The 27,403-nt window shown below is 44.0% G+C and overlaps 1 protein-coding gene across 1 annotated transcript in view; it reads right to left on the reverse strand.

The window, feature by feature from the left end:
- LOC309561715 (uncharacterized protein) overlaps positions 1-27,403 on the reverse strand; it is a gene marked incomplete at its 5' end in the record, with an annotated part of 149,264 nt that overhangs the window by 90,685 nt on the left and 31,176 nt on the right. Inside the window, 5 exon segments of the mRNA XM_082265701.1 lie at positions 1,809-2,091; positions 8,743-8,805; positions 19,477-19,521; positions 19,604-19,764; positions 27,100-27,376. Coding sequence (XP_082121827.1) covers positions 1,809-2,091; positions 8,743-8,805; positions 19,477-19,521; positions 19,604-19,764; positions 27,100-27,376 — 829 coding nt within the window.

Raw genomic sequence — 27,403 nt, forward strand, 5'->3', positions numbered from 1 at the left:
CAATCAGCGACAATAATTTTGATAAAAGCATAAACTTGATAGAAGTGTTAAAGAGCCTCCACCTCCTCACTTTCACCCAGTGTTCTTACAAGGTTCTTCTTACCAGAAGTATATGACCCCTTGATTATAGGGGGTCACATAGGCATATTGATCCAATAAATAAATGATCCTCCGCTCCAAATTCCCTCAATCACCGGGGTGAGCATTCAGACCAAATGCAGGATCTGCGGGCTGTAAGCCTCCACCGGCGCCGCCCCGACCTTCAAACAATAACTAGTGCAGAGTGTCTCAATCCCCTTCTGGGACCATACTCACTGGAAGCGATGGACCCTCCACTTAAGGGTCAAAAAAGCTTGGAACTGATAAATATCCAAGGGAAATCTCCTCCAGGCTGGCTCTCTATTGTTGTGAGCCCTTATAGATGGTTACTCTGGGAAACGGAAGCGATGGACCCCCCCACTGAGGGTCAAATAGGCTGAGGACTGATGTATATCCAAAGGAATCTCCTCCAGGCTGGCGCTCTATTACTGTGGCCCATTATGGATAATTGCCCTGGACAGTATTAGTGTGGTTGTAAATTGTGGCACCATATAGATCAGTAACTGGGTAGGTAGATAGTTCTTCTGTCCTCTGCTCCAAAACAGAAAACCTCATCATCCCCAAATAAGTCACTGATGTTAGGGTCCCCTTGTAGTGGATCCAACCCCTTGTGGGCTTTTGGGAGGTGGTGGAAAATAGGACCTAGGCATGATGGGAATGGTAGTTCCTGAACAACTGGAGGGCCATAGTTTGAAGACCCCTGATCTAAATAAATGAACACGTTGAGATTACTCTAAGGATAAATTTGTTTTATCCTACAAAGGTTGAATCCAATAAATCCGTCCTCTTTCTAGAAAACTTGACATAGGGATTTCTAGTCTTAGAGTGCCATCTGATGGTCAAGGTAAGCTATTGTTTGAACAAACAAATAGTCAGTCGGTAATAATACCCAACAATCGGGACTGAGTAAGTATTACAAATTACACCCTCTGAGAGGATCCCTTGATTAAATGGTTTTTAGGAAGATAAATAGAAGAGCTCATCGAGAGACTGGATCATCATTTCCATCACCATTGAGAATCTCCATCTTGAAATTCATCTTGAGATCAATTCTATTTTGAAAGAGGGACCCCATCTTAGTTCTGGACCATCTTAAAAGACCCCATTGTAAACTTGATCCATCTCCATCCATCTCCAGCCATTTTGAGAGTTTGGTCATCTTAAGACCATATCCATTCATCCAAAGCGATCTACCACCATCTTGCTTCTGAGGGTACCTAACGGTGTCATTATCTAGATGTTTTTGCTTGTTTAATATAAAATTTCACTGACGATAGATTTTGCTGGTTAAATTTGATATTCCGCTCCCAATATCATAACCCCTAGAGATTAGATAATGAAATTTTTTGCCGTATTGGTGCAATTTACAGACAGACTCCACCCCTTAATCCAACTGCAGGGAAATAATAGGTATACTTTGTCACACACAGATTTAATTGTCTGCTAGGTTTACTTATATCTGATTATGGTATCTATGGATGGTATTTAGATTAATTGACTCCAGTGATGGGCTGAACACCCCTCAGTTCGGTTTGCAACAAAACTCCCGGAGAGGGAAAACGTTTGGACTCGAGCCGCAAACTCTATTAAAGTCTATGGGACCCGAACATGAAAAATATATATCATAAATAAAATTATGATTTTTAGGAGAGAAATGCCAGAATTGGCCCAGATGGGAAGTGGTTAGGAGAATTCGTAAATACGCTTACCTGGGATTGGCTCGATCTTTGGAGTCCCCTATGCGGATCTCCGCCCCGTAGAACCTCTGCTTGCAGCAATCATCTCGAATGGTTAGGACGACGGCTGAAACGTTCATTCTGGATTTTAAATCCACCGTCCACCAAGGTTCCCATTCCTCACTGGTGTGGGTACAGCTGTCACCGTAGTAATCGCTATTGAGATTTTCATCAATGGCCAACCTGGCTTCTTTGCCATAAAGGTAACTGCCGTATGGTGGCTGAGATGCTACACCTTGCGGGGCCATATTTGGAGCTGGAAGAGGCATTTTCACACAAGTATAACTATTATCATCCCATTTATTACAGTTATTTGGCTTTTACATTTTTTCTTTGTTTTGTTTTTATACTCCTATTGTACATTTAATTATATATCTCTCACCCTCATGGGGGTCCCATAATGCCCTGCAATCACTCTATGTCCTCAGCCTTGCAGGTGGAATGATGCCAAGCATTATTTACCCCAGAAGACTGATGACATCTTGTGGCGGAGCAGTGGTACTGCAGAGAACAGAACAGAGGGTTTCTTTTATGATATCCATGAGAAATTGAAGCCAAGATTTTGGACTTTAATTAAGACAACTATAACTACATCTTCAGATTAAAGTGTTACTCCACCTTTGCTGAAAACAACAATCCTCCTCTAGTCAGTTACATTGCAAGCATTTTAGCAAACATTCAGTGTTGTTGTATGAGAAAAATAATCAGAGGAGCAGCAAGTGCCCTGAAGTGACTTAAGTGCACTATTTAAGGAAGCCATTGAATTTTTATTGCCAGTTTTAAAAAAGGAGATTAAACTAAAATGTTAATTTCTATTAACAGTAGATGATAATAAAACTATTATTATTCATATTAATAATAGTTTGTAGCAAGCTTTGTTACACTGGGGTTTAAACCTTGTGACCCTTTAAATCAATTTTACCCACTAAACAATTTTTCAATTAATACTTGTATTTATTATAGTTAATACCAGATAATTATTAAATTAAATATCTATTATTATTATTAGTATTATTATATTTAGAAAAGATAGTTTGGAGCAAGCATTGTTATATCAGCATTTAAACCTTGTAATCCTTTAAATTCATTTTAACCAGTAGATAAGCAGCAAGTGTCCTAAACATTCATATTTAAGAAAGCCATTTTGAATTTTTATTGAAAGTTTTACAAAAGGAGATTAAACTAAAATGGTAATTTCTAGTAACAGTAGATGATAATTAAATTATTATTATTATTAGTAGTAGTAGTTTGTTACACTGGGGTTTAAACCTTGTAACCCTTTAAATGAATTTTACCCATTAAACAATTTTTCAATTAATACTTGTATTTATTATAGTTAGCACCAGATAATTATAAATTAAATATGTATTACTATTAATATTATTATTATAATTTTAAAAATGTAGTTTGTAGCAAGCATTGTTAAATCAGCATTTAAACCGTTGTAATCCTTTAAATTATTTTACCAGTAGATGAGCAGCAAGTGTCCGAAACATCCCTATTTAACCACTTGCCGCCCGCACGCCGTCAATTCATCTGGGAAGACGTCATTGTTCTGGGAAGACGTCATATGACGTGATCCCAGAAAAGCAGGGCAGGCGCGCGATCGTGTGCGCGCCGCCCTGCACTGCCGGTGTCGGCGTGTCCCCGGGACACCCCCCGTCACCGGCAGGGGGGAAACAGCCAATGGGCATGGCTGTTTCCCACGCGATCGGCTGTGTTCCAATGACACTGGCCGATCACAATACAGGAGCCCGGAAGATGACCGCACATGCGCGATCGGGAGCGTGCAGCGCGGTCATGTCGGTGGCTCTGTGTTCCCTAGGAACACAGCTGTCACCGGCACTAGTAAACAGTCACTGACAGTGACTGTTTACTATGTGATCGGCTGTGAATCCATTCACAGCCGATTACAAAATGTAAACAAAGAGCAGTAACTCACTGTTACTAGCTCTTCTCCCCTCACACAGTTTAACAGTGAGTTACTGCTCTGTACACCTGTCACAAAGTAAAATCACACAAATAAAGGTCCCCACACAGTCCTCAGCCCCCCCCCCCCCTCCAATGTCACCTGTCACCCAACAGTCACCTCATCAGTGCCCAGAAATTGACACCCATAATGATACGTTCACATGTGAGCGTAGCGATCGCGGGCAGAATCACTGCGATTCTGCCCGTGATCCGGAAATCATTGCAAATTGCGGGACGCCTGTGCGTTGCCCGTGATTTGCAATAGCACCCCAAACGCTGTGCGATGCCGCGATTTCCACCTGCTGAATCGTGGTAACATCGCGCAAACAACGCATGACGCCCAAAAAAGGTACAAGAGCTTCTTTGGGGCATCATGCGTTGTCTGCATGATGTTACCTCGATTCGGCAGGTGGAAATCGCAGCAACATCGCACAGCGTTTGGGGTGCTATTGCAAATCATGGGTAACGCACAGGCGTCCCGCGATTTGCAATGATTTCCGGATCGCGGGCGGGATCGCAGTGATTCTGCCCACGATCGCTACGCTCACATGTGGACATAGACTAAAGTTCACCTGTCACAAGAGACTGCCATCAGTACCGCCGTGCACCATCGCCCGTCACCTGTCACCCATCAGTGACCATTGCCCGTCACCTGTCACCCCATCAGTCATCGTCATCTGTCACCCTATCAATCATCGTCACTTGTCACCCCATCAGTGATCGTCACTTGTCACCTCATCAATCATCGTCACTTGTCACCCCGTCAGTGATTGTCATCTGTCACCCCATCAGTGATCGTCACTTGTCACCTCATCAATCATCGTCACTTGTCACCCCATCAGTGATTGTCATCTGTCACCCCATCAGTGATCGTCACTTGTCACCTCATCAATCATCGTCACTTGTCACCCCGTCAGTGATTGTCATCTGTCACCCCATCAATCATCGTCACTTGTCACCTCATCAATCATCGTCACCTGTCACCTCATCAATCATCGTCACCTGTCACCCCATCAGTCATCGTCAACGACTATATGCGTCGGCCATTAAAAGCTAAATACTGGGGTAGCTATCTGCTGCCATAACCCCGGTATTTTTTGAAACGGCGGGCGGTCGGCTTTCAGATAAGGGTGGTCCCAGTGGTGGATTCGCAGCGGAATTACCCTTACGGTGCAGGGGAAGAGGTGCCCCCCCCCCTCCTGCCGTGTCCCAGATGTTTTCCCAGCTTACCGGACCCGCCGGCAGCGGGGAAAACTATCCGGTCCCGGATCCTCAGAGACAGGAAGTTGAGTGAGGGCAAGATGGCCCTCACTCGACTCTATGGTCTTGGAGGACCGGAGCTACGTCAAAAGACGTTGCCTAGCAACCGGTTTAAAGGGCCGCTTTGAGCAGCAAGTGTCCGAATCATCACTATTTAAGGAAGCCATTTTGAATTTTTATTGCCAGCTTTAAAAAAGTAAATTAAAATAAAATGGCAATTTCTAATAACATTAGATAATTATTATTCAACTATTATTAAAATTAATGTTGTTGCTATTATTATTATTATTATTATTAATAAAAATATAGCTTGTAGGAAGCATTGTTATACTAGTGTTTAAAACTTGTAACCCTTTATATTAATTTTAACCAGTAGACTTTTTTCAATTAACAATTGTATTTATTATAGTTAACACCATTAGATAATTATTAAATAAAACTATTATTAAATTATTATTATTGCAATTATTATTACTAATATTATTATTATTATTAATAATAATAATAATAATAATAATAATAATAATAATGATTAATAATAATAAATGGTTTGTAGCAAGCCTTGTTATATCAGTGTTTAAACCTTGAAACCCTTTAAATTTATTTTAAACAGTAGACTTTTTTTCTTTTAATAATTGTATTTATTATAGTTAACACAATTCAAACTACAATTACAGATGTTTGTTCATTTGTTTTTTGTAAATACATTTAAATTTGATCGCCGCATGTTTTGTTTTTCAACAACTACTAATAGTAGTAGGAATGCAGCTATGCTTTTTGTGAGGTTTAGCATAAAATTTGTTTTTTTTTTAAATTTTTTTTTAATTGTCTAGTTTTTTGGATTTATCAGAATCTTATTAGATTTTCAAAGTCGCTCTTAATAAGGGGGCCCCCAGATCCCTGCCCCCCCCCCCCCCTATGTGAATAGGTATGGGGTATATTGTACCCCTACTAATTCACCGGAAAAAAAAAAAGAATCAAAAAGAAATAAAAACACACATACAGTTTTTGATAATTCCTTTATTAAGAAAAAAAAAAAAAAAGCCCCCGATGTAGATCCATCGTCAAATAAGATTCCCGCCTCCACTTCCAGACCCAAAAGAAAAAAGCTCCACCCATGACAAAGGCTAACCGCCGACTTCCTGCTCCGCCTGGTGGCACCGCCCCAATGTGACAACACTAACCCAGCATGCACCAATCGGTGACGTCACAGGGGGTCCGTGCCACTAGGTGGCATCGCCAAGTGGCTCTGCCTCTTACCTATTTAAGATCTGTCACCTGGCAGAGCAGGCATTCGGTGATCAGCCTTCGTTGTGGGTGGAGCTTTTTTTTTTCTTCTTCTTTTTTCAGGTTCGGTCGTGACTGAGGTTTGATCTACACCGAAGGGAGACATTGTTTGTTTTTGTTTTTTTTAATAAAATAATTGTGTGTTTTTATTTCTTTTTGACACTTTTTTAGTGAATGGGCAGGGATACTCTGTACCCCATACTCATTTACATAGGGGGGGGGGGGCAGGATCTGGGGCCACCTTGTGAAAGGGGGCTTCCAGATTCCCATAAGCCCTCCTGACGGCAGATCCCAAAAACCACAGCCCAGGGTTGTGGGAAAGAGGCCCTTGTTCCCAATAACATGGGACTCCGGTCCTCCAAGGCCATAGAGTGGAGTGGGGGGGGGGGGCAGCTTGCCCTCACTCGACTTCCTGCCTAGGAGGGGAAAGGATCGAATCGTTTTCCCTGCTACCGACGGCTCCGGTAAGCGGGGGAAAAGTCCAGGAAGCGGCGGGTGGGGGGGGGGAGGGGGCAGTACCCGGGTCCCCATACACTTTTTTGGCAATAACTCACATATAAGCCTTAAAAATGGGGACTTTTGATTTTTCAAGTTTGGTCCCATAGATTTTGATAGTTTGCTGCTTGGGTCCGAACTTTTTCCATGTTCCGGAGTTCTGGTGTAAAACGAGCTGGGGAGGGGTTTTTTGGCCCAACTCTAATCATGGTGTCTACACCAGCAGCATGAGGCATAGCCAAGGGGCTGACTGGCAACTTTTAGCCTTGGGGGGCAAGTACAAACCAGAGGCCCATGGTGCAACTCGGCCCCCCTCCCCACTGTAAGAAGAGGTTTGCTGTTCACATGCAAAGACATGCTCCTGTTAGAACTCGCAGAGACTTGGCGATGGCTTGTGCACATGTGCGAACTCGCGCAGCCGCGCACTCATGTTTGCGAGTACGCAACGTGCGATAGATTCTGGCGCCAAATAAGCTATTTAAACCCAGTCTGTGCTCAGCTCCAGTGCTGCTTTGTCTTCAGGCTTGGTTCCTGTTTCCTGCAAACCTCTATCCTGTTTCCAAGTTCCAGACCCGGCTTGTCCTGACCATCCTCCGCTCTCCGCCTGCCCTGACCTCGGCTTGTCCCGTGACCTCCGCATCTGTCTGCTCCCACTGGCTCCTACATTACCGATTGGCTCCTGACCTGGCTTGTCTTACCACGCTCTTGTCTTCCACAGATCTGTCCATCCTGTCTGAGAAGGTTCACCCAGCTTCTCCTGACTACAGTCTCCAGCACCCGCTGCCTGCTCATCGTTCTGCTCATTGGACTCCCCTGGCAATCCCTGCCTGTGGCTACCTGTCCGCTTCCAGCAACCCTCAGGCACTCGTGTTACTCTCCACTCCGGTGCCCCCTGTCTGCACTATCAGGGGCACTGAGTCAGAGGTGTAAGAGAGGCCTTCCTCACCATATCAGGCTCACCTCCAGGTACGTGATACCCACTCTCCCTCTTCCTGGCCTCCTCGTGACCTCCATTTCAGGCTGGAGCTCCACTCCAGGTACTCTCTACTCACCAACGAAAATCTAGGTTCCCGACCTGGCCAGCAGGGGGCAGTTGGGAGGATCTGGGACAGCTCAGTTGGGGCTAACTGGGGGAGGGGAGTCTCCAGTGGGGCATGGAAGAAGTTTACACCATCCATGCTGGAGAGGGAGGCCTCCGCTCTGTCCTTGTCTTCATCCCACACTCAGTAGGTCAGCGGCAGGGACTTCCCTTCACCAGGAATCCTTTAGGCATGTCTGTGGCAGATGAGGTGCAGCCTTTTTATGGGGCATCATAGCAGCCCAGGGGGCTATTGCCCCCCTCCTATTGCCCCCCTCCCCCTTGGCCCAGTCCTCACCTGGGCAAAGCACAGGACATTGACAACCACAGCCGGGTCTGCATGGGTGATGGCACCCCCCTTGTTTTAGCCTGCTTGTCTTGGTATGGTTGAAGTTATTTTTAGGGGATGCCCCCATGACTTGGGCAGGGCACTGCATGTAAGTGAGGGGAACCCCAGGACCATTTTCTAGCTTGATTGCTCCCTGTGTCCTTTCTAGAGGGAGTGACTATTATCACCTGGGTGGAAAGTCATAAGAAACTCAAACATTTTGAGTTGTCACCAAAACAAGAGGAGAGGAAATGAGGAAACCTCTTCCAGTAACAACTGTCTAAGATAGGAATTCCATTCATGATTTCCTCTCGTTTCCTGTTGTGTCTCCAGGGCAGGAAGTGAAGGGAATTATCCCCAGTGAGACATAGGAAAAAAAACAACAAACTGAAATTTTTTTACTCTTCTCCACTCTATCTAAAAGTTTTTGGAAACATTTTTGGTTTTACATGCATTTTAATAAATATTAATATTTTCATGATTCTTACCGCCTTGGTTTTTGTCCATCAGTTCAACATCTTCAACATCTTCATTCCAGGGGCAATATGAAACTGGAAAAAAACCCACAAATTTCATAGTAAAGTCTTCTACTAACGGCCCTCCCGATAATATGATGTGCCGGCATTAATCAGGGTCACATCTAGGCTGGGTCATATCTAGCATTTTGTGATCACACATTTTTTGTTTTTTCATGCTACATGCACAGGGCAGCCCATTCCTTCCATTGGGATTTCCTGCGTGCCACAAATTGGGCAAAGTAGTTCATGTAGCTTTTTGCCACGCTTAGATTTGCGCATTCCTAACTGTGAGTTTTGGCGCTGCGCACATCTACAAAATGCTTATGTGTGAATGGAGCTTAGGACATCCTTCTGCCCTTGGGATGACTGAATCCCCACCCTAACCCCTATCCCCTAACACCATAACCCTAACCCCTACCCCCTAACATCCTAACCCATAACCCTAACCCTACCCCCTAACACCCTAACCCATAACCCTACCCCCTAACACCCTAAACCATAACCCTAACCACTAACCCTACCCCCTAACATCCTAACCCATAACCCTACCCCCTAACATCCTAACCCATAACCCTAACCCTACCCCCTAACCCATAACCCTACCCCCTAACATCCTAACCCATAACCCTAACCCTACCACATAACACCCTAACCCTAATCCTACCCCCTAACACATAACCCTAAACCTACCCCCTAACACCCTAACCCATAACCCTAACCCCTACCCCCTAACATCCTAACCCATAACCCTAACCCCTAGCACCCTAACCCATAACCATAACACAGTAACCCTGAAACCCCAGCCCCTAACCCTAACACCCTAATCCCAACCCCTAACCATAACATCTTACCCATCCCTCACCCTAACCCACTAACCCCTAGCCTCTAACCTTAACCCATAACCCCAACCTCTAACACTAACACTAACACCCTAACTCCAACCCCTACCCCCTAACACCCTAATCCATAACCCTAACCCCTAACCCTACCCCTTAACACCCTAACCCATAACCGTAACACAGTAACCATGAACCCCAAGCCCTAACCCTAACACCCAAATCCCAACCCCCTAACACCTTAACCACCCCTCACCCTAACCCATAACCCCAACCTCTAACACCCTAACTCCAACCCCTAACCCTAACGCCCTAACACACTAACCCTAACCCATAACCTTAACTTCTAACCCTAACACCAACCCCTAACCCTAACACCCTAATCCTAAAACACTAACCTCTAACCCTAGCACATTAACCCTACCCCCTAACACTAACCCTAACCCAAAACCCTAATTCTAACACAGTAACCCCAAACCCGAACCCCAACCTCTAACTCCTAACACACTAACCCCCTAACCCTAACACCCTAACCTCAACCCCTAACTCCTATCTCTAACACACTAACCTGAGCACACTAACCCCTAACTCTAACTCTAACACCGTAACCCCAACCCCAAACTCTAACCCCAACCCCTAACCCTAACAGACTAACCCCTAACCCCAACACTTTAACCCCAACCCTGAACCCTAGCCCCAACCCCTCCCTCTAACTCCTAACCCCTAGCCCATAACCTCAACACCCTAACCTCTAACCCTAACCCTAACCTCTAACCCTAACCCATAACCCCAACTTCTACCCCTAGCCCATAACCCCAACCTCTACCACTAACCCCAACCCCTAACACCCTATCCCTAACACAGTAACCCCTAACCCCAGCACCCTAACCTCAACACTCTAACCTCTAACCTCTAACCCTAACCCCTAACCCATAACCCCAACCCCTAACATCCTATCCCCAACACACTAAGCCCTAACCCTTGCCCTAACCTCTTCCTAAGTGAGCAGACTGCAACATTGTACCAATGTAGCAGATCACAAAGTGAGAGGCTAGAGCAGGAGGGGATATGTGTCAGACATTTTTGAGCACATCCAAAAACAGCACAGGCCCCCAGGATTTACATGATTTTGCCATTTCTGAGCTGGAATCTCTTTCCAGGAAGTAGTGACCCTGGATGATGGGTAAACAAAGATTGTGCCGTCCTTCTTGAGAGACAAGCAGATGAAGGCATTGTCGGGGGGGGGGGGGGTACTATTATCTCTGTGAGGGGGGTAATAAATACCAGGAAGGGTTACACTGACATATTACTCCGCTTGCTGCACCTAACAATAAAAAACATATCTGATCCGAGGTTCCCTTCAATGTGGTCCCAGAGCTGTGATACAAATTCAAACTCTACTGCGCTTATTGATCGTGATGTTTAAATATTCACATTATTAATACTTACCAGGAATGTCCACCTTGACTCCGAACACTTGCACCTCGCACAGGGAAAGAGACGCGTTCTTCTCCGGGAGAGCGATGGTCACAAATTTCCCTCCCATTCCGTTACATTTTAACAATTGTGTCTTTCCAAGTCCGATAGACGACACTGTGCTGCAGCTGTGTAGAGGACACGAGATATTTATTAATTAGAATAATATGTGGAGAGAGAATAAAAAGGGCCTTGAGCTGTGCCACATCCGGGGAAGTATTATCAGGGCTTTTTTTCAGCTGGAACTTGGTGGAACTCAGTTCCACCACCTCCGACTCAGGCCATCTGCTTCCCGCTTCCATACAAAATACTTAACAAAATGATACTTTGTTCTGTAATCTCTAAAAAGGGGTGGTACTGGGGGGTGGACCCAACGAATGGTTCTCTTATTGCGCTTTTCCACTGCGTGGAACCGCCTGGTACGGTTCGGTACGGCGGCGCTTTTCCACTACATGGAACCGAATGGTACGGCTCGCTTAAACAGTAACACCTCACTTGTGGTTCCAAGAGGGCCGTACCGGTACCATATCCCACAATCCTTTGCATGCAGCCTTGACTGTTTGTCACTACTAGCCACTGATTGGTCAGAGAATCATTGTTATCCCACCCACTTACTTTAGTACTACTTTAGTGGAAAAACAAACCGTACCGAACCGTTCCAACACCGTACCATGCGGTACCATGCAGTGGAAAACCAAACCGAGCTAAGCAGGGCCAAGCAGGGCCGAGTGGAGCCGAGCCGGTACTTGCAGTGGAAAAGTACCATTAGGTGGGTAGGGGGCGGAGTCAAGGGGTGGAGTTCCTGCACCTATTCTCTGAGAAAAGGAGCCCTGAGTATAAAAAAAAAAAAAGAACGCAGGACCATGTCCTGCCAATGGTGGAGTTTGGAGGCACTCACATAAGAGAAGTCATTTTCTAAAAAAATATATTTTATTAACTGTTATTAAAACATATTGGGCGCCATAGACATCTATACTAACCACTTGCCGACCGCCGCACGACTATATACTGCGGCAGTCAGCCTCTCCTGGGCAAACGGACGTGTGGGTACATCACTCGCCCATGAGCCTGTAGGGGGCGAGCGTTTGCCGCCGCCGGCACGCTCCCACCCCCGCTCATTCACTGACATCCCCGCGCATGTTACCGGCGGCCTCCGATGTCCGCCGGCCACTCGTGATCTCCCGCAGGAGAGGGAGAAACACAGACGGCTGAAGTAAGCACAGCCGTCTGTCATGCTCCCTGATGTAACAGCAGAGATCATACGATCCTGCTATGTAGGATCGTATGTCTCTGTGATGATCTAACAAGCCACGCCCCCTGACAGTTAGAATAACGTCCCTAGGGACACACTTAATCCCTTGATCACCAATAAAGTTAACCCCTTTCCTGCCAGTGTCATTTTTACAGTAACAGTGCATATGTATAGCACTGATTACTGTAGTAATGTCACTGGTCCCCCCAAAAGTGTCAAAAATGTCAGTTAGGTGTCCGATCTGTCCGCCGCAATGTCGCAGTCCCGCAAAAAAAAATCGCAGATCGCCGCCATTACTAGTTAAATTTAAATAAAAATGACATAAATCTTTCCCGTAGTTAGCAAATGCAATAACTTTTGCTCAAACCAATCAAAATACACTTATTGCAATTTTTTTAACCAAACATAGGTAGCAGAAAACAAATTGGCCTAAAATGTTAAAAAATTTTGATTTTTTACATTTTTTTTTTGTTGAGAATTTTATATAAAAAAAATTTGAAAAATATTGTTATTTTTTCAAAATTGTCGCTCTTTTTTTGTTTATAGCGCAATAAGTAAAAATCGCACAGGTGATCAAATACCACCAAAAGAAAGCTCTGTTTGTGGGAAAAAAAGGACGTTAATTTTATTTGGGTACAGCGTTGTACGACCGCACAATTGTCCGTTAAAGTCATGCAGTGCCGAATCGCAAAATAGGGCCTGGCCTTTGAGCAGCCAAATCCTCCGGGGCTTAAGTAGTTAAAAGAAACACGATACACATATGCTTGTCACAAAAATAGTGGCATATTATTTCACCTCTGTACAGTGACTTCCCACTCGCATCCGCTATCCGGAAGTTCAGGATCACATATATATATATAAAACTACTAATGGACCCCTTAATATGTGATATATTGGGAGAATTTGTTCACGCAAGCAAAATACAGGGGACAAAATGGGTGGAGTCTATAAGGGGTGGGGCTTCTGAGAAATGGGAGGGGTCAAAATAGAAGGGCGGGGTCTTGCGCCCCCCCATCTTAAAACTTCACCAGCCGCCACTGATATATATATATATATATACATATATACACACATGATTCTGCGCAGTGCGACCGCCCTGTAGCAGTTAAACTACTATAGGGCGGTCAGCAATTGGTTATTAACCACTTCTGGACCGGAGGGATTTACCCCCTTAATGACCAGGCCATTTTTTGGGATTCAGCACTGCGTTACTTTAACGGACAATTGCGTGGTCGTGCGATGCTGTACCCAAATAAAATTGATGTCCTTTTTTTTCCCCACAAATAGAGCTTTCTTTTGGTGGTATTTGATCACCTCTGCAATTTCTATTTTTTGCGCTATAAAAAAAAAAAAAAAGAGCCACAATTCTGAAAAAAAAAGTTTTTTTTTCACTTTCTGCGATATAACATTCCCAAAAAAAAATAAAAATATTTAAAAATCAAATTTTTTCATCCTTTTAAAACTTGACTGTTACTTTGTTGTAATCGGGATAACAGATACCTACTGTTCTTGTTTGTATTTTTTTCTATGCAAAATCTCAATAAAAAAAAAAAAAAATATATATATATATATATATATATAATTTTTTCATCCTTTTTGGGCCAATTTGTACTCTGCTACATATTTTAGGTAAAAAAAAAAAAAAATCCCAATAAGCGTATTTTGATTGGTTTGATCAAAAGTTATTGCGTCTACAAACTAGGGGAAAGATTTATGTCATTTTAATTTTTTTTATTTATTTTTTTACCAGTAATGGTGGCGATTTTTAGCATGACTGTGACATTGCAGCGGACAGTTCGGACCCCTAACTGACATTTTTGACACTTTTGGGGGGACCAGTGACATTACTACAGTAATCAGTGATAAAAATATGCACTGTTACTGTAATAATGACACTGGCAGGGAAGGGGTTAACACAGTGGGTGATCAAAGGGTTAAATGTATACCTAGGGGCGTGTTTCTAACTGTATGGGGGTGTGGCTTGTGAAATGACCATAGAGACATGTGTTCCTATATAGAAGGATCACAGGCGCTCTGTGATCCTTCCAGGGAGAAGAACGGTCAGCTGTGTTTGAGTGTGAGCCTAGGGCAGTGTTTTCTAACTGTATGGGGGGAGGGGCTTGTGAAATGATCATAGAGACCTGTGTTCCAATATATATTGCGGGGGACAGATCAGACACCTAACTGACATTATATATATATATATATATACAAAATATGCACTGTCACTGTACTTATGACACTGGCAGGGAAGAGGTTAACCCAGGGGCGATCAAAGGGTTACATGTTTGCCTAGGGGGGTGCTTTCTAATTGTGGGAGGGGGGAGGGGCTTGTGAAATCAACACAGAGACCTGTGATCCTAAATAGGAGGATCACGTTCTGTATGGATAGCTGAGAGAACAACGGTCAGCTATGTTTACAACAGCAGACCGCCATTCTCTCTTCACAGGGAGCGATCGCGGCTGCCGGCCCCATGGAGTGGCTTTTCCGCTGGTGAGTGGGCACGTGCCCCCAGGATCGCTCCCTCGAACCACCATACAGGTAGAGCGATTCGCGAGAACCTGTCGCTGGTCGGCAAGTGGTTAAATCCAGAGAGGAAAGTTCTGCTGATGTAAAAGGTTCTGTGATATAAATATGGCGCTGTACAGGTATGGAGATAAGAAACCTCTTACATGGGATTCCTCCTCCAGTCTGGGTCATGATATCCGACACGAATCTCGGCTCCGTCCAGGTCAGACGCACAGCAGTCTCCTCTGTTGGTGATAGCGATGGTGGAGATGATGTAGTTGGATTCCAGTGAGCCGGTCCACCATGGTTCATACTGCACCTCGGTCATCGCACAGTCCGTCTCCGGGGCTTTGTTGGCTAGGTTATTATTAACTGCATTTTTAGGTGAGTTGGCTCCATAAGTGCTGGACTGAGAAACTTTGCTCACAACAATTTTTGGCACCAGCACTGGAAAAAGAAAAAAAGATGAGAAAAATGGCAGTTGCTTTTAAAAAAACGACAGTCGCTTTTAAAAATGACAGTTGCCTAAAAAAAGTTGGCTCCATAAGGAGAAATTTTGCTCACGTCAATTTTTGGCACCAGCACTGGAAAAAAAATGATTATAAAAATGGCAGTTGCTTTAAAAATAACGACAATCGCTTTTAAAAATGACAGTTGCCTAAAAAAAGTTGGCTTCATAAGTGCTGGACTGAGAAACTTTGCTCATGACAATTTTTGGCACCAGCACTGGAAAAAAAAATAAATAAAAAAAATGATTAGAAAAATGACAGTTGCTTTCAAAAAAATGACAGTCGCTTTTAAAAATAACAGTTGCCTAAAAAAATGTGGCTTCATAAGTGCTGGACTGAAAAACTTTGCTCACAACAATTTTTGGCACCAGCACTGGAAAGAAAATAAATAAATAAAAAAATGATTAGAAAAATGGCAGTTGCTTTAAAAAACGACAGTCACTTTTAAAAATGACAGTTGCCTAAAAAAAGTTGGCATCATAAGTGCTGGACTGAGAATCTTTGCTCACAACTATTTTTGGCACCAGCACTGGAAAGAAAATAAATAAATAAAAAATGATTAGAAAAATGGCAGTTGCTTTAAAAAATGACAGTCACTTTTAAAAATGACAGTTGCCTAAAAAAAGTTGGCTTCATAAGTGCTGGACTGAGAAACTTTGCTCATGACAATTTTTGGCACCAGCACTGAAAAAAAATAAATGAAAAAAATGATTAGAAAAATGGCAAGTGCTTTAAAAAAAAGACAATCGCTTTGAAAAAAGTGACAGTTGCCTAAAAAAAAGTTGGCATCATAAGTGCTGGACTGAGAATCTTTGCTCACAACTATTTTAGGCACCAGCACTGGAAAAAAAATAAAAAAATGATCAGAAAAATGGCAGTTGCTTTAAAAAAACCGACAGCCACTTTTAAAAATGACAGTTGCCTAAAAAAATTTGGCTTCATAAGTGCTGGACTGAGAAACTTTGCTCACAACAATTTTTGGCACCAGCACTGGAAAGAAAATAAATAAATAAAAAAAATGATTAGAAAATGGCAGTTGCTTTAAAAAACGACAGTCACTTTTAAAAATGACAGTTGCCTAAAAAAAGTTGGCTTCATAAGTGCTGGACTGAAAAACTTTGTTCATAACAATTTTTGGCACCAGCACTGGGAAGAAAATAAATAATAAAAAAATGATTCGAAAAATGGCAGTTGCTTTAAAAAAAAGACAGTCGCTTTTAAAAATGACAGTTGCTTAAAAAAAAAGACAGCTACTTTTTAAAAATGACAGTTGCTTTTAGACCATTTCATCAAATAAGATATAATTATACATTTTTTCAATCCCAATTATATTTTTCATCACTGCCAAAAGAATGAACAAGTAGAATGAAAATTCTACACTAGGATAATTGTGGGGATAAACATAAAAAAACGGTGGAATCTTTAAGTTTTGTATACTTTAACAATGAATGTCTCCTATTTGCTTCCCTTTGACAGTGGTATAAAAAAATTACATTTTTTTTTAAAAAAACAACAACAGTTTTATAAAAAAAAAAAAAAAGACAGCTATTTAAAAAAAAAACAAAAAAAAAAACAGCTACTTTAAAAAATAAAATAAAAGTAAGACAGCTGCTTTTTAAAAATGACAGTTGCTTTTAGACCATTACATTAAAAAAGACATAATAATTCATTTTCATTTTCTAATCACATTTTTTAATGATTGTTGATAAAATTCACCACTGCCAAAAGAAATAACAAGTAGTATGAAAACCCTAAACTAGGACAATTGTGGTGATAAACATAACGCAATGGTGGATCCTTAAAGTTTTGTATTCTCTAACAATGAACTTCTATTATTCCTTTGACAGTGGTTTAAAAAAAAAAAATGACAGTTGCTTTTAGACCATTACATCAAATAAGATATACATTACAATTCTTACCTGCATTCCGATTTTTGGGCTTTTTTTCAGGTTCAAGACTCTGTTCCTCTGTTAAAAAAAAAATGATAGGTATTTATAAAATGATGGTTTACAACAAAAATAAAATTGTTGTTATCTCCTGTTAAGTAAGGAAATACATTTTTACGAACATTCTTTTAATATTACATTTTAGTTTGTAATAAATATATGATTCATTTGACTATTTCCTATTCCTTTGCTTTCAGTAGAAAGGGCAAAAGTTAAAGGTTTGAAAAACAAAAAGTTAAAACATATAATGTAGCTTTTAACAAAAAAATTTTACTGCTACAGTGTGACAGCTGTGCGAAGGATCATGTATATATATACGTGATCCTGCACTTCCAGGTAGTGGTCACAAATGCGCACTGCTAGCGGCTCGCTCCCACTGAGGTTACACACAGCGGGAGCCAATTAGCGGGTACCGCAGACTCGATGTACGCCGGCACCCGCCAATCATTCTGGAGAGAGGCAGAACGGTGGTTTGAATATGTAAAGAAGGCAGATTGTTGTTCTGCCAGTAGGGAAGGCATGGATCCTGTGTTCCTGCAGAGTAGGGACATGATTCCATGCCTTTCCCTAGTAAAAGCACCTCCCACAATTTAGTAAAACACTGGCTAGGCACACATTTAACCCTTTGATCGCCCCTGATGTTAACCCCTTCCCAGCCAGTGTCATTATTAGAGTAATAGTGAATATTTTTTGCACTGATCACTGTGTTAATGTCACTGGTCCCCAAAAAGTTTCAAAAGTCTCAGTTAGGCTGGCCATACATGTTCAATTTTCTTGTACAATTTTTCTTTAGATTTACCTTAAACTATGTAGTGCAAGGGCCTGCCTAATTGGATACAATTGAAAGTTATTTAGTTTGTTATATGGTTATTAGTTATTATTATATTATATATTATATATTATACTATAATATATATAATATATATATATAATAAATATGTATATAATATATAATAAATAAATATATATATATATAGAGAGAGAGAGATATCTATTTACATATATATAGATATATATCTATTTACACATATCTATCTATCTATCTATCTATCTATCTATCTATCTATCTATCTATCTATCTATCTATCTATCTATCTATCTATCTATCTATCTATATACAGTATATATATATTTATTTATTATAAATATTTATTATATACATATTTATTATAATATATATAATAGATATCTATTTACATATATATATAGATATATATCTATTTACATATATATAGATAAATATCTATCTATCTATCTATTTACTTATATATAGATAAATATCTATCTATCTATATCTATATATATCTATCTATATATATTTATTTATTTATTTTATATATATATATATATATATATATTATATTATATACATTACATATATATTATATTATTTTATTATGTATTATTATTATTAGTTATTATATGGTTTTTGGTAAATCTAAAGGAAAATTGTACAAGAATATTGAACATGTATGGCCAGGCATAGTGTCAGAATGTCTGCCACAATATTGCAGTCCCAATATAAGTTGCTGATCGCCGCCATTACTTGTAAAATAAATAAATACATAAAAATGTCCCATAGTCTGTAGACTTTAATAACTTTGTATAACTTTTGTGCAAACCAATCAATATGCGCTCATTGGGGCTTTTTTTAACCAAAAAATATAATATATAGCAGAGTACATATTGGCTTAAATTTATGAAGAAATTTGATTTTTTTAAAAAAAATTTTATTGGATAAGTTTTATAGCAGAAAGTAAAACAAATTATTATTTTTTTATTTATTTTTATATTGGATACATTTTATAGTAGAAAGTAAAACATATTGGGGTTTTTTTTTTGTGTTTTTTTTTTTTTTTTTTTTTTTAATTGACGGTCTTTTTTTGTTTACAGCACAAAAAAAAAAAAAAAAAATGCAGAGGTGATCAAATACCACCAAAAGAAAAAATGACCATGCAATTGTCAGTTACGGTAATGCAGTGCCGTATCGCAAAAACAATAGCCTGGTCATGAAGGGGGGTAAGTCTCCTGGAGGTCAAGGATGCACAGGCAATATAAAAAAATATAAAAAATAAAAAAGTTAAGTCAGGTATAAAAGATATTCCATTGAAGGTTCTGAAGTTCCAAGAATGGAGAAATCTAAAGAACATTTCTCAGTCTGGAATAACATACATACGTTTAGGTGGCTCAGACTTCAGAGGTTGGATGGGAACGTCTGTACCTGGAATTGCAAAAAATGTTTGTAAATTTCTAAAGAATGATAATTAGTTCAGAATTTGTGTCCTTGATTTATTGTTATTTATCACCATTTGGCTCATCAGAAGGCAGAGCAAAGACCTGAACCTCACAGAGGGTGAGGTACTCTCTACGACGCGGGATGAAAACAGACACATAGCGCCCCTCCATGCCATGGCAGTTGACGGCCAGAGTCCCTCCTTGGTCCACAGTGGTAAGAATAGCACACCTGGAACATAGAGGAAGAGCCGTCATCAATAATCTGTTTTATAAATCTTTAATTTCCAAATTGAATTGCTATTATTTTATTGCTAGCATATATACAGTGAGGGAAAAAAAGTACTTGGTGGCAAAACCCTCGGTGGCAATCACAGAGGTCAGATGTTTCTTGTAGTTGGCCACCAGGCTTGCACACATCTCAGGAGGGATTTTGGCCCACTCCAAGTCGTTAAGATTTTCAGGCTGATTTTTGGTAACTTGAACCTGCAGCTCCCTCCACATATTTGGCTTAAGCGGCTAGGCCACTCCAGGATCTTAATGTGCTTCTCCGGGACCTTAGGCTGTCTTCTCCCTGGAGATCTCCCTGCTGTCCTCACGCCTGCTCCTGTGCCACTGGACAGGATTCCTCCTTGGGATATCAGAGGATCCCTCCTGCACCTGAGTTCCCAGACCCGAGGTCACCCTCTTCCCCCATTCCTCCTTCCCCCCAGACAAGGGGGCTACCCTCAAGGGCCTCCAACAGCCTTCCTCAGCACTTCATCTCCGGCTTTCACCCAAACTCACTCTGCCCACTGGTTGCCTGATCCAGAGTGCTTTAGGGGGCCTGCCCCTGCCAACCTATATCTTGGGGATTGGTTAGGGCCCTCATGAGTACTCCAGGCAACTCCTCCTATCCTCCCTACCATTCTTCTGGAAGTTTCCAGAAAGTTCCAGAAGTAGAGGGAGGTACCAGAGATGTTGCCTGCTGAGTCATGCTAGCCCTCCCTGGATTACTCACCCGACCCAGATTAAAACACAGGCTTGGCTGCCAGCCAAGCCAAAACATTTTACCTACACTAAGGCCCCTTTCACACGGGCTTTCCAATCAGGTCCCTGTCAGTTTTTAAGGCGGATCTGATCGGATGCTCCATGCAGCTCTATGGAGCAGCGGATGTAAGTGGTGACAACTCCGCTGCTCAACGATCCGATCCTGTCCGACAAATCCAGACGGATGGAAAATAGCTGTGTCCAGCAATAGGTGGAGCTGTGACCTTTGACCTCTGAGACCACACCTCCTGAACTTTGGGGTGGGTCCATGAGCTCCTGACCCTTACTATAACCCTTTTCCTGACCTTTTTCCAAAACCCTCTCCTGTGTCTGTACCGGCAATAGGGCAACCCTAACCCCTACCCCTAACCCCTCTAACCCTAACCCTCAAACCCTCTAACCCTAACACTCTAACCCTAACTCTAACCCTAAACCCCAACCCTAACCCTCTAACCCTCACCCTAATCCTAATCCTAACCCTAAACCCTAACCCTCTAACCCTCTACACCTAACCTATAACCCCTAACCCTCTAACCCTAGGAGGAATAGGATAGGATTGGATGAAAGCAGACAAGCGGTCTGATTTCATCCGATTTTCCAGAGAGGAGAGCGGAGATCTGACAGGTCTGTCTCTGCACACAGAGCAAAGACAGACCTGTCATCTGCCTGCTCAGTGGGGATCAGCGGATCCATCACTGCTGAGCAGATTGTCTTCCCTGGCTGACAGTGCCCTGGAGCTGATGGTTGTAAGCATTTCTCAGACTGGACTTCAGCTCTCCGCCCCCTTATGTCTTGACAAGCTGTATAAATTCAGCACTTCGGAGGGATGTAGAAGACAGCAGATAAACAGGTACAACTGGCTAGTATAATCTCTGTGTATCACCTGAGGCCAGTCACTTCACTGGGGATATGGAAGGGTTTACAACCACTTTAAATCCATCACATTACCTGCAGTAAAAACAGTTTATATTAATGGCAAGAGACTTTAACCACTTGCCTACAGTGCACTTTCACCCCCTTCCTGCCCAGGCCAATTTTGAGCTTTCAGCGCTGTCACACTTTGAATGACAATTGCGCGGTCATGCTACACTATACCCATATGACATTTTTATAATTTTCTTCACACAAATAGAACTTTCTTTTGGTGGTATTTAATCACCTCTGGGTTTTTTATTTCTTATAAAAAAAAAAAGAAAATAGACAGAAAATTTTGAAAAAAAAAAAATTTTTTTCTTATTTTCTGTGAGTCAATTTTGAAAATAGATGAATTTTTCTCCTACACTGATGTGCACTCATGAGGCGGCACTGATGGGCACTGATAGGGTGCACTGATGGGCACTGATGAGGTGGCACTTATGGGCACTGATGAGGTGTCACTTATGGGCACTGATGAGGTGGCACTAATATGCCGAACTGATGAGCACTGATAGGTGGCACTGATAGGTGGCACTGATGAGCACTGATAGGCGGCACTGATGAGCACTGATAGGTGGCACTGAAGGGAACTGAAAGGTGGCACTGGCTGGCACTGAGAGGTGGCACTGGTGGGCACTGAGAGGCAGCACTGACGGACGGCACTGATGGGCACTGACAGACGGCACTGATAGACACTGACAGACGGCACTGATAGACACTGACGGGTGGCACTGATAGACACTGACGGGTGGCACTGATGAGCACTGATGGGCGGCACTGATGGGCAGCCACATCAGTGCCCACACTCAGTGCCAATAGTGCTGCCAGTCAGTACCCATCAATGCCTAGATGAGCAGGCACTGATGGACACTGACTGGCAGCACTATGGGCACTGATTGTGGGCACTGATGGTGGGCACTGATGGAGGGCACTGTGGGCACGGATGGTGGCAGTTATGGCACTTTATTTCACGTTTGTACAATCAGAGCACTGGTGATCAGTGCCCTGATTTCTTTTCCCTGTGTCTCCTATGAGCAAGAACCGCTGATCGGCTCTCCTCGCCTCACACACTGACAGTGTGAGCCGAGGAGAGCTGAATAACAGCACTTCCTTATTTACATGTGACCGGCTGTGATTGGACACAGCCGATCACATGGGTAAAGAGTCATGTCATTGACTCTTTACCGAGATCGGGATCGCGCCGTGTCCTAGCAACACGGCGCCGTCATGATCGCCGCTCCGCTCGCCCCCAGGGGCGCGCGAGAGAGGCTGCTCTGGTGCGCCGTCATATGACGGCGTCCCAGGATTATTGGTACATCGCTCCTCCGTCATTTGACGGCGGGCGGGTAGGAAGTGGTTAAAGATTCCCCCCCAGGCCACTCTGATGCTCCGTAAAAAGGCTGCACCGCTTCTGCCACAGACATGCCTAAAGGATTCCTGCTGAAGAGAAGTAAAAAGTCCCTGCGTAAACGCTCACCAAAAGGTGCCAAAAAGTGCTTTCAATAGTGTAGTATTTATTAAAAATACATGTTACAATCATAAATGGCCATAGACTCACATGAACCGACCCCCGTTCCTAAGATGAGGATACGGCGGTCAGGACGCCAATGGGAGGGGCCTACACGCTGGCGTCCTGACCGCCGTATCCACGTCTTAGGAACGGCGGTCGGTTCATGTGAGTCTATGGCCATTTATGATTGTAACATGCAGAGCTTTTTTTCTCAGCAAATAGGGGCAGGAACTCAACCCCGACCCCCTCCAAAACCCCCCCCTCAACCAACACACACACCCTCCAAACTGCATCGAATACTAGGTTTGGTCAAATTTCACTAAATGTGGGAGGGTCTTAAAGGGGCATTAAATACCAGGAGTGCATTACATACAGAATGCAGAGTTCAGGGGTGCACCGTATACAGAGTGCACAATTAAGCCTTCTTCCACAGCTGCTTACTGCTGCATCCCCCAATCAAATCTCACCTTTACCCCTCTTCAGCTTTGACCTTTGCATACAACCCCTCCTCCACTGCCTTCATCTTTCCCCCCCCCCCCACCCTAAAAGCTCCACCATCTTCCACATGTCTTACTATTGTTGCTGTATTAAGCTGAAGCCCCCCGGCTGGCTCTAGCACCTCCCCGCACACTGTAGGTGGCTCACAGGGAGATCATAAAGTGGGGGTGTCGGCATCCGCACTGCACGCTGGACACCTACATCTCCCTTGTCCCAATCCTGCACTCTGTGGGAGCCGCTCAGGAGATCAAATCTGTGGGAGCCGTTGGGAGACAAGTTGTCACTTGTAAACACAAAAGCCGGACTTTTGTGTTTACAAGGGATAGTGCTGAGCAGAAAGCAGAGGACCTGAGCCAGAGATGGTGGAACTGAATTCTACCAAGTTTCAGCTGAAAAAAAGCCCTGGTAACATGTACATGTAATTTTAAATATTTTAATAAATACTACACTATGTCAGCACTTCTTGGCTCCTTTTGGTGAGCGTTCACACAGTGTATCCAGTATATGGTGATCGAGGTGGACCTGCAGGTCAGGCCGGATTTCCAGCTCTTCATTGGACTGTTTTAAGGCTCAATCCATTTGATCAGGGCCGGCCCTACCATGGGTCCTGGTGGGACCATGGGACCCAGGCAGCACTTAGAGAGGGGCAGCCCCCGGCTGCCTCTTCTCTTCTTCGGCTATTGCTCGAGTAAAAGAAAAAAAAAAAGGTCCGCGGCATGTCAGGTCCCTGACATGCACACTGTGCACGCGCCGCCGCTCGGGAAAGCCCGTAAACGTTCGGCTATTTCTGGGTGTTCGGGTGTTCCCGACCGGCGGCAGCGCATGCACGGTGACATGTTAAATCCTTTAAAGCCTTTAGGAACAGGTAAGTAAGACTGCTCCACATCCACACTACCTGCCGTTATGCGGGGCTGCAAGCATACTAAAGAAGATGCAGTGCTGCGGGCATGGTACATGCCCACAGCACTTAATCTCCTGTAGTATGCCCGCAGCCCTGCATTCTCTTTTACCATGCCCGCAGACCAGCATTCTCCTCTACCATGCCCGCAGCGCTGCATTCTCTTGCACCATGCCCACAGCCCTGCATTCTCCTGTACCATGCCCGCAGCCCCGCATTTTCCTGTACCATGCCAGCAGCCCCGCATTCTCGTGCACCATGCCCCCAGCCCCGCATTCTCCTGTACCATGCCCGCAGCCCCGCATTCTCCTGTACCATGCCCGCAGCCCCACATTCTCCTGCACCATGCCCGCAGCCCCGCACTCTCCTGTACCATGCCCGCAGCGCTGCATTCTCCTGTACTATGCCCGCAGCCCCGCATTCTCCTGTACCATGCCCGCAGCCCCGCATTCTCCTGTACCATGCCCTCAGCCCCGCATTCTCCTGCACCATGCCCGCAGCCCCGCATTCTCCTGTACAATGTCCACAGCCCCGCATTCTCCTGCACCATGCCCGCAGCCCCGCATTCTCCTGTACCATGGCCGCAGCCCCGCATTCTCCTGCACCATACCCGCAGCCCTGCATTCTCCTGCACCATGCCCGCAGCCCCGCATTCTCCTGCACCATGCCTGCAGCCCCGCATTCTCCTGTACCATGCCCGCAGCCCTCCATTCTCTTGTACCATGCCCGCAGCCCCGCATTCTCCTGTACCATGCCCGGAGCCCTGCATTCTCCTGTACCATGCCTACAGCCCTACATTCTTCTGTACCATGCCCGCAGCCCTGCATTCTCCTGTACCATGCCTACAGCCCTGCATTCTCCTGTACCATGCCCGCAGCACTGCATTCTCCTGTACCATGCCCTCAGCCCTGCATTCTCCTGTACCATGCCCGCAGCCCTGCAGGGCACTGTGGCACTATAGACAGTAAAAAGCCTGGTGCGCTTATCTGCCCAGTGTCTACTGCTCTGTCCTGCTCCTGCTGTCACTCCGTACACACTCACACCCCTCTGACTGCTTTCATTGTCCTATAGAATGTGGGGGCCTCTTGGAGGGTGTGAATTTTTTCTTGGGGGGGGGGGGGCAGCATTTCATTCCTGGACCCAGGCAGCACAATGTCTTGGGCCAGCCCTGCATTTGATTTCTGGTGATTCTGGTGGTTTCTGGTGAGTGCATCTTATTGGTGAAGGAGTGAAGGAGGAGCACTATTGAAATAGTCACTCGAGGTGCATTATTCATTACGGCATTCCTTTTCTATTTATCTGGTGAATGTTTTGGCACTTCACACATTTCACAGACACCTTACTTCAATTTCGGGATCATGGACAATTACGCACATTTGTACTGTAGTTCACTGTCACAGTATACAGTGCTGATTATTATAGTTTTCTATTATTGTTACATAGCGCTGCACATATTTTGTACATATCACAATCCATGCCTTAGGGCACATGTGTCAAAACACAAGGCCCGCTTGCCGAATCAGGCTCACCAGGCCATTTCATGTGGCCCTCGCACCTCTCCTGCTGCTTCGACGATCCCCTCGTCTCTGCCCCACCTTGTATCAGGAGTCAGCAGCAGAGGGGACAGAACTCCTCCACCAGACCCTACACTTCTCTGTGCAGCTGCCGAGAGGCTCATCTTTGCCACCCCCCCCCCCATCTCAGCAGTCAGCAGCAGTGACTAGGACAGAACTCCTTCCCTGGTCTCAGCGCATTTAGCACTCTCTGACAGCTGACTCCAGCCCTCCTTTGGCCCTCCTACAGACCCTGCACTTTCTGCTTCCAAGCTCTACCCCTAGCTGCTTACCGGCAGCAGTGGGGAGTAAGGGGGGTGCACTGTGATATAAGAGAGGGTGGGGGACTCTTGACTTCTGATAGTGGGGGGCTCTTGACATCTGATGTAAGGGGGTGGGGTGCTCTGGACACATAGTTCAATGTAGTTGCAATGCACCTATGGCAAAGGGTCCTGTGCTAATTTGGTTCAATGCAGTGCGATTTTGTGTTCCAAAGACTTCTTTTCCCTTAGTAAAAGTACCTAACACAGAGACTAGAACAGAACTCCTTCCCTGGTCTCAGAATTTGGCACACTCTGACAGCTGACTCCAGCCCTCCTTTGGCCCTCCTACAGACCCTGCACTTTCTGCTTCCCAGGTCTACCCCTAGCTGCTTACCGGCAGCAATGGGGGATAAGGGGGGTGCACTGGTTTATAAGAGAGGGTGGGGGACTCTTGACTTCTGATAGTGGGGGGGGGGGGCTCTTGACACATAGCCTTACAGGTACAACTGGCCCTTTGAGAGCAACCATAATGCTGATGTGGCCCACAATGAAAACCGAGCCTGACACCCCTGCCCTAGGGTGACAACTTTGTTCCTCCATAGACACAGCACAGTGATGTCCCCAAGGCACAGGAAGTGGGTTACTAGCAGGATCAGCAGGTGAACTTAAAGAAAGAAAACAAATGCAGCCACCACATCTGAGAATTAGTAAGCTGCCTAATATGATATTTTGGTTTTACATTTAGATACACTTTAATGTTATTGTTGTTGTTCCTTTGCCATTGTCTTCAATATATTCAATTTTCAATCCGGTGACTGTAAAATGTATGTAAATATAAGAGTGGCATCAATGACAATAGTACATGTAGTTCACCAAAATGACACCCCCACTGTATCCTCACCTTGCATTATTTCTCACGTCATCTTTAGAGAATCCTATACGAATTTCGGCCCCGGTGAGTCTGAAACCACAGCAATCTTTTCGGTTGGTGAGGGCAATAGAGAAGATCCTCATCTTGAAGTTCAGATCCAAAGTCCACCAAGGCTCAAAGTCATAATGTGTGTGACTGCAGTGCGAGTAATCGTTTTTTAGTGAGCCGTCATTGGCCAGTTCGGCTTTGACCTCTTGTTTATAATTGTTGGATTGGGTGGCTCTTCCTTTTGGGGCCACATTGGGAGCTGTAAAATTCATCAAAAGAAGTCTCT

The sequence above is a fragment of the Pelophylax lessonae genome (assembly GCF_965119305.1).
Source record: "Pelophylax lessonae genome assembly, chromosome: 8".
Classification (NCBI taxonomy): domain Eukaryota; kingdom Metazoa; phylum Chordata; class Amphibia; order Anura; family Ranidae; genus Pelophylax; species Pelophylax lessonae.